General features: G+C 48.5%; 1 protein-coding gene across 1 annotated transcript; it reads right to left on the bottom strand.

The window, feature by feature from the left end:
- Positions 1 to 824: 824 nt before the first annotated feature.
- LOC128574682 (ragulator complex protein LAMTOR5-like) lies at positions 825 to 1,100 on the bottom strand. Its single transcript, XM_053575540.1, has one exon. The coding sequence runs from the start codon at positions 1,098 to 1,100 to the stop codon at positions 825 to 827; it is 276 nt and encodes a 91-aa protein (XP_053431515.1).
- Between the last annotated feature and the right edge of the window lie 7,636 nt (positions 1,101 to 8,736).

The following is an 8,736-nucleotide window of genomic DNA, read 5'->3' as shown; positions in this document are numbered from 1 at the left end:
TTCCCAATCATGTCCTGTTTTCTTTTTGCTCAGCCCTGGAAGTTTTGTTACAAATGGTGTGAGGAGACCAGGTTGGTTCCTGGGCCTTGCCTTTCTCTGACCTAGTCGAACAATGGCTTCTCTCCACAGCCAGAGAATCTGTGAAACTGGGAGCCAGTACAGCAACTGAGATCCCTTTGGTTACTAGGCCCCAGTATCTGCACTAAACCCTAGAAGCAGACTTGCCTAAAATGGCTATCCTGGGCTCTTGGCTACTAAGTCGAAAGGTTTGGCTTTAGACCATGTAAACCCTGGTATTGGGGTATCCTTTATTGAGCACTTAACACTTAGACACGTACTGAATGCTTTGTGTGCATCATCTAATTCACAATTGTTTCATTTTTAGAGTGGAGGCCACGAGTTGCCCAAGGTCATACAGTAGTACATGGAGAAGCTAGTGTTCAAAACTGTACCACCCCAAAGCCCACACTCTTAATGCTTCTCTTCTGAAGACTGGCTAGCACTTTGGGGAGGGAGGGAAATGGGCCTTCAGCTCCCTTTCCTAGTTTTTTTTTTTTTTCTTCCAAACATTTATTAAACATAACAAAATTCTATATACAAAGTGACCTGGACCTGCTGCTTAAAAACATGATCCTTTCTTACTAATATTTAATATCTTGATAGGTCTGTCCATAGAGTATTAAAAAGCAACTTACTCTAAAATAGAGTTGTGTCCAATGTCAGTTAAATGAATAGCCTAACTGCTGGAATTTCAGTAATTCTATAAGGTCATCAACATAGCATCGAGTCCCTATGAAAGGCTTCTAGAGAACTAGTATGAGATGTCAAAAGGTCATTTTATGCAGCGCCACTGTGATGCCATCGTATTTCCAGATCATAATGTTCCCATTATCTGATTCTAGGCACACCACGGGAAAGTCAGTGGGGTCAGGGGTTAACTTAGTTGCTTGCTGGGCTAGAACAGATACCACTCCAGCATGTTCATCTGACAGGGTCCCATGGCAGCCCAGATTAAGTCTTGTGAATCTGTGCACAGGACTCCCAACAATGGATGGATTCTTCATTGGGTCCTCCAAGTGCTGCTCCAAGATCACCTCCATCCCACCCGCCATCCACTTCGGTCCGCCTTTCCTAGTCTTATAGAGCTTGGGATAGCTTTCTAAGGGCAGAGTCAGGGTCTTATCAGGCCCTATTTGGTAGCATTGTTCCTGGGGACAGCCTTGTCCAGACACTGAGGTGGTTGGAGGGAAACAGGGTCCCAGGCCTTCCCCAGGTTAGGAGGCAGCCCTGAGATGAGGGGAACCAGTTATAAATGATTGTGTTTGAAGTGTGTTCAAGGGTAGCACCAAGGTTCTGAGACCCATAGGGTGGTAGGGGTCAGGTTGCACAAGATTTGCCTCCTCTAGCTGGGTTAAGCCACCAAGAGAAGAGCTGGAGGGTCATTTGTGTCCCTAAGCACAGGGAAGTTCAATCCTGCACTGGGATCCCCTTCTCTTTTTTTGTTGTTTGTTTGTTTGTTTGAGACAGAGCCTCAAGCTGTCTCCCTGGGTAGAGTGCTGTGCCATCACAGCTCACAGCAACCTCCAACTTCTGGGCTCAAGTGATTCTCCTGCCTCTGCCTCCCAAGTAGCTGGAACCACAGGCTCCCACCACAATGCCTGGCTATTTTTTGGTTGCAGCTGTCACTGTTTGGTGGGCCTGGGCTGGATTTCAACCTGCCAGCTCAGGTGTATGTGGCTGGTGCCTTAGCCGCTTGAGCCACAGGCGCCGAGCCTGGGAATCCCATTCTTTTTTTTTTTTTTTTTGGCTGGGGCTGGGTTTGAACCCGCCACCTATGGCATATGGGACCGGGACCGGTGCCCTACTCCTTGAGCCACAGGCGCCGCCCTGGGATCCCATTCTTATCTGAGCCTTTTTACCCACCCCCTGTCTAGAGTCCAAGGGCAAGTACCCCATTTTGGTCAGCTGTATCCTTAGCACCAGTGTAGGACAGGGGTCCTGTCATACCAGAGTCTGAGTGAATGAATGAAAAAGGTTAAGGGAATGAATGTTGAGGACCAGATGTGGAAAGGTTTGTGTAGTGTCTGGACTCAGCCAAAAAGAAAAGCTGCACCACCCTTTCCCTTCTCCAGGGGGGGCCTCACTTTTCCTCTCCTCCCTGTAGCACAACCTACTTTCCAGCAGCAGTTTATATGGAGTGAGGTTTTGGATATTTCCTCTCCCAGAGTTAAATTTGGGCAACATGGCTGGGTTAGCGAACTGTGGAAACAAAGCCCCCTCAGTGACTTTCTCAGTGACAGCCCCAGGATTGGGTGATGCACCAGAGGCTGAGAGAAGGGAAAGGACTGGGGCTGCAGAGCAATGTGGAATGGCACCTCATCATCCTTCCCAAATGAGCCAAACATACAACAGCCCCAGCAACCTAACTTCCTGTAGGTAATTGACTTACTGTGACTTTGAGCCCCCCAGGCTATATCAGTCCCTCCCAGCAAGATGGGGTAGGGGACCCTGGCTGTATGGGCAAGGCTGACAGATGAGGAAGGTTTCCATGGAGCCTGGCTCATGGCAGAGTTCTGGGGCTGGAAGAGTCCATGCTGGTGTCCTTTCAGCCTTGGGCTAGCTGGGTGGGACATTAAGGAAAAGCTGTCTTGCAGCCTTTGGCCACCAGAGGTCTCCAGCTCACTACCATGCTGTTCTGGAGAGTGACCATTGGACCCCTAGTTTTCAGAATTTGCTAGAAGATGCACCTGATGGAACAAATTGTCAAAGGTTGATCAGAGCCTGGAAGTGCTCCCCTCCTTGAGTTACCCCTATGGGACCTGAAAGCAAAGCTCACAGGACTGCCAGGCTAAGTGTGCGGTACTGAAGCCAGGGCACTGGAAGAATGCACTAGCCAAGGTTATCTGGCCCCATACATACGCCAAACTCTCCTGCTGGACTCCTGCACAGTACAAGCTAGCTCTGAGCCCTCCCCATCCAACGACCCTTACTTCCTGAGTGGGTTCCAGAGCACCAGCCCATTCCCCTGATGTAACAGAGACTTATTCCTGCCTGAGACCCTCCTCAACACCAGTGAAATTTCCATATTCAGTTTATACCTTCTCCTAGGGGGTTGGCATCCCTTACCTTTGTATTGGGTATCTGTGTCCAAGAAGTGGGTGGCAACAGAGGCCCCAGGAGCAGAAATTGCATTAAGTAAAATTAAAATAGTCTCCTAACAAGTAGTTCATTGTGGCTGGTAGGGGGTAGGAGTGCAGGAAAGCATCCTCCAGAGCTTAAGTGCTACCATGTGCTGGTCCCTGGAAGCCAAAGGGCTGGTGAGAGGGGAGAAGGATGGAGTGGAGTGTGGTGGCAGGCAAGGAGCCCTGCTATTACCAATCCCCAGCCTTTGATGTAGGGCCAGGCCTGACCCTAGGACAGCCGCAGGCCATTGCCAGGGGAGTGGTGGGACTCAGTGCATTCCTGGGGGCAATTTACACTCTGGCAGGAGGAGAGAGGAAAGTTTCTACTGTGAGGAAGGGGGTGGTGGGAGAGTACTTTAGCAGAGGTTAAGGGGTGCTGTAAGGAGCCATGGAGAGAGCCAGGGCACAGGGCAGCACTCTCCTGCCTCTGCGAGGCTCCCTTACCCAGTTTGGGTGGAGGCCTCTCCAGGAAGCCTTCTCTGATGGGATCTGGAGCTGGTAAGGAGCTCACCTGGGCCGGCCCAGGTACAGCCCGGGGAGTTGCAAAGAAGCAGCTGCTCTTTCCTCCTGGCTCTGGGGGCCTGGAGTGTCAACCATGAGGGCATCTACGGCTAAACTAGGCTAAAGGGGGAAGGGGCGAGGATGGTCTGCACAGGCATTAGGGCACATGTGAGTGGGTGTGAGTGAATGCTATTCATAGCAATTCATGGCCAATTCTTACTGGGAATGGCCATGTACCCTCACAAGTCTAAGCACTTCACATACAGCTCTAATTTAGCAGTCACAACACCCCTGCCACAATCTGCAAACCACGACACTGAGGTGCACAGCTAGTACCTGGTAGATTCAGTACATGATCACCAAGTTCTCATCCAGTACATTGTATTCTACTTATGTTTTTGTGTTTCAGTGTGTGTCTGTTTCTTTGCATTCCTTGGAATGCAAAGTGTCTATGGGGGAATTCTTTCCTTTAACAAAAATGCTGAAGACATGGAGGTGACCTAGACCTCCACACCAACCTGCTAGGAGCTTCTGTCAGAGGGGAAACCTTTGAATTCAATGAAAGGCAGGGGGAGAGGTTGAAAATGAGGGACAAGTGCAAATTCTGGCTCTGCTAATTATTAGCCATATGACACCAAACAAATGATTTGACTTCTGAGCCTCAGTTTTTCCATCTGAAAAATGGGAATCATAATGCCTACCTTGATCACTGTTTTGAAGATGAAATAAGATGATGTATGTAAATTTCCTGGTATATGCTGAGTATTCCCTAATTAGCAGTTATGGTCAACATGATTGCTATTGGGGCAACTGTCTTGCAAAATGACTGTATGGATATGTCAGTGTCTGAATGTACAGGGATGGTAATTTTGTGAAATTGGGGTGTGTCTATGTTGTTCATCATTGTATCCCCAAGCATGTAGCACAACTTGTCAAAGCAAAGTCAGTGCTTAATAAGTGTTTATTGATTGGGTATTTTTTTTTTTTTTGAGACAGAGTCTCACTACATTTCCCTTGGTAGACTGCCGTGGCATCACAGCTCACAGTAACCTTCAACTCTTGGGCTTAAGCAATTCTCTTGCCTCGCCTCCCAAGTAGCTGGGACTATAGGCACCTGCCACAACACCCGGATATATTTTTTTTTTTTTTGGTTGCAGTTGTTTAGCTGGCCAGGGCCGATTTGAACCTGCCACCCTCAGTGTATGTGGCTGGTGCTGTAACCACTGTGCTACGGGCGCCAAGCCTATTGATTGGGTATTGATAGAGTGTGAGTGTAGGGTGGGAAAGACCTATAGAGAGGGGTACACAGCTATATAATTTATGGGACTCATGCAAAATGAAAATGCAGAGCCCCTGGTTCAGAAATTATTATTTTTCTTTTCTTTCCTTCTCTTTCTTCCTTATTTCCTTTCTTCCCTCCCTCCTTCCCTCCATTCCTTCCTTCCTTCTTCTTCTTCTTTTTTTTTTTTTTTTTTGAGACATAATCTCACTCTGTTGCCCTGGGTAGAGTGCCATGGAGTCATAGCTCACAGTAACCTCAAACTCTTAGGATTGAGCAATCTTGCCTCGATTTCCCAAGTAGCTGGGACTATAGGCACCTGCCACAATGCCCAGCTAGTTTTTCTATTTTTAGTAGAGACAGGGTCTTAATCTTGCTCAGGCTGGTCTCAAATTCCTAAGCTCAAGGGATCCTCCTACCTCAGCCTCCCAGACTGCTAGTGTGTGCCACTGCACCCCACCTGATTTTTTTTTTTTCTTTTGAGACAAGGTTTTGCTTTGTCACCCAGGCTAGAGTGCAGTGGCATTGTCACAGTTCACTGCAACTTCAAACTCCTGGCCTCAAGTGAGCCCCTGTTTCAGCCTCGAAATTAGCTGGGACTATGGTGCCTGCCACCACCCCCAGCTAATCTCTCTCTTTTTTTGGGGGGGGGGACAGAGTCTCACTCTGTTGCCCTGGGTAGAGTACCATGGCATCATAGCTCACAGCAACCTCAAACTCTTGGGCAATTCTCTTGCCTCCATCTCCCGAGTAGCTGGGACTACAGGTGCATGCCACTATGCCTGGCTAATTTCTCTATTTTTTTGTAGAGACAGGGTCTTGATCTTGCTCAGGCTAGTATCAATCTCCTGGCCTCAAGCAATTCATGCTCCTCAGCCTTCCAAAGTGCTAGGATAACACTTATCAGTCACTATGCCCAGCCAGAAATTATTAGGAATTTTAAGACAACCCAGCAGAGCGTGATACAAGCCCTTGAGAGTAAGGAGCCGTTTGCAACCCTCATGAAGCCAGCACTGGCCTCCACTTGCCAGTGGAGCATCACCACCCCCCAGTATCATTGTTCTGAAGAGAGTATAAGGCCTGCTGTGCTCCCTGGGCTGCCCAGAGAAGGTGAAGAAGGAAGGATTGCTCAGTGTGGGCAGGAAACCCTTCCAGAACTAGACCCATGCCTCAGAGCAGCTCTCTGCCTTCCATTCCACACCCCCTCCCCGAGTTCACCACTCCCTCCCCACCCCAACCAGGCCACTGGGTGGTCTGGGCACATGTGGTCACATTTAGATGTTGATTGAAGCAAAATTGTTATAAGATTAGAATATTTAAGGTAACTCTAATTTCCACTGCATTACTGGGATTTTTGAGGATGGGGTTGAGAGGTCCCCTGGGGTGGAAGTGGGGAGAATTATGGGGGCTATATAGGAGGGTCTCCATTTCCCTAGCCCCCGAGGAGAGGAGAGGCCCCTTGCAACTCAAAAGAAGGAAGGAGAGGGGTGGCACCTGTGGCCCAAAGGAGTAGGGTGCTGGCCCCATATATTGGAGGTGGCGGGTTCAAACCCGGCCTCCAGCCAAAAACTGCAAAAAAAAAAAAAAAAAGAAGGAAGGCGGGCTAGATAGAGGAAAGGACTTCCTAGGAATCTCAAAACTAGTTCAGTCCTATAGCAAATGTGGGGAGTTAGGGGCTAGCCCTGGTGGTGCAGGAATTTTCCAGCACACCCCCCACCTCGACTATTTGCACATTCTGGGCCACACATCTGTGCAAACATCCCTCCCCTCAGTTTGCCAGACAGAACAGAAGGTTGGCAAGGGCAGGGTCCATCCAGGTCCTTATACACTTCAACTTTCGGTGGTTGGAGCCCAGAGGTTTTTTTTTGAGATAGAGTCTCACTATGTTGCCCTCAGTAGAGTCCTGTGGTGTCACAGCTCACAGCAACCTCAAACTCTTGGGCTCAAGTGATTCTCTTGCCTCAGCCTCCCAAGTAACTGGGACTATAGGTGCCTGCCACAATGCCCAGCTATTTTTTTATTGCAGTTATCATTGAGATTTAGCTGGCCTGGGCTGGGTTGGAGCCTGCCACCCTGGGTGCATATGGTCGGCGCTGCCCAGAGGGTTTTCTTAATGGGAGATGAAGATAGAACTTTAAAAGGAATGGGAGAATAATGGTAACAGTAATAAAGATTACTATATTTATTAAAAGTTCAATTATTATTTGTAGTAGTTTTTTTTTTTTTTTTTTTTAGGAGTCATCCTCTGTTGGCTGGGCTAAAATGCAGTGGCATCATCATAGCTCACAGCAAACACCAACTCCTAGGCTCAAGTGAACCTTCTGCCTCAGCCTCCAGAGTCGCTAGGACTATAGGTACAAACTATGATGCCAGGCTAATTTTTTTCTTTTTAGTAGAGAAGTGGTCTTGCTCTTGCTCAGGCTAATCTCAAACTCCTGACCTCAAGCAATCTGCCTGCCTTTGCCTCCCAGAATACTAGGGTTACAGGCATGAGCCATCCGGCCTGGCCTCATGTTCACTTTTTATTAGCCATTACTATGTGACAGGCTTGAATTAAGCCCTTTATTATTCACTATTTCTTTTCCTCCTCCTCTTCTCCTCCTCTTTCTCCTCCTTCTTTTTATTTTATTTATTCTTTTTATGGTTTAACATTTATTTCTCATAGCTCTGGAAGATGAAGAAGTCTTAGATCAGGGTGCTGGCATAGTTGGGTTCTTAGTGAAGGCTCTTTTCCTGGATTACAGATGTCTGTCTTCTGTGTCCTCACGTGGTAGAGTGAGCTCACTATCTCTTCTAAGAGAAGCCCTATAGGCTCAGGGCCAGTAGCACAGTGGTTATGGCCCAGCCACGTGCACCAAGGCTGGTGGGTTAGAACCCAACCCGGGCCAGCTAAACAACCATGACAACTGCAACAAAACATAACCAGGCATTGTAGCAGGTCCCAGCTACTTGGGAGGCTGAGGCAAGAGAATTGCTTGAGCCCAAGAGTTCGAGGTTGCTGTGAGCTTGTAACACCAGAGCACTCTACCGAGGGTGACATGGTAAGACTCTGTCTCAAAAAAAAAAAAAAAAAAAGCAAAGCACTATAGCTCAGTGAAAAGCGGAAGACTTAGGGAGTCAATTCGATTTGATCAAATTCTCTGTTCATTCACTTCTTACCCATGTGACCTTGCTGGCTAGCCTCTGATTCTCGTGGCTGAAGAAACTGAAGTCCAGAGAGGGCCAGCAACTTGCCCAAGGCCATGTAGCTGGTTACCACAGGCAGAGATGATCCCCAGACATCTAGATACCACTGGAGACAGACCAAAGGTAAAGCCCTCTGACAGACTGGGTAGGGAGACTGCCTGGAGTTTGGCCTGGCCTAGCTAGGAGGTGAGCCTTCATGAAAGAGTCCATGACCTCTGAGCATATAGCTGGTGGATAAGGAGGCAGCAGCCACAGGTCATGGCACAGCTGTTTCTTTCTTTTTTTTTTTTTTTGAGACAGAGCCTCAAGCTGTCGCCCTGGGTAGAGTACCGTGGCATTACAGCTCACAGCAACCTCCAACTCCTGGGCTCAAGCGCCTCCCAAGTAGCTGGGACTATAGGCACCCACCACAACGCTCAGCTATTTTTTGGTTGCAGCCGTAATTGTTGTTTGGCAGGCTTGGGCTGGATTTGAACCCACCAGCTCAGGTATATGTGGCTAGCACCTTAGTTGCTTGAGCCACAGGCGCCGAGCCAGCACAGCTGTTTCATAGGCGGCTAAGGCCCTCCTGAGGGTGTGGAAGGCTCC

This window comes from Nycticebus coucang, chromosome 22 (genome assembly GCF_027406575.1).
Source record: "Nycticebus coucang isolate mNycCou1 chromosome 22, mNycCou1.pri, whole genome shotgun sequence".
NCBI lineage: Eukaryota > Metazoa > Chordata > Mammalia > Primates > Lorisidae > Nycticebus > Nycticebus coucang.
The sequence above is the reverse complement of the archived record's forward strand: the minus strand, read 5'-3'. Positions and strand labels throughout refer to the sequence as shown.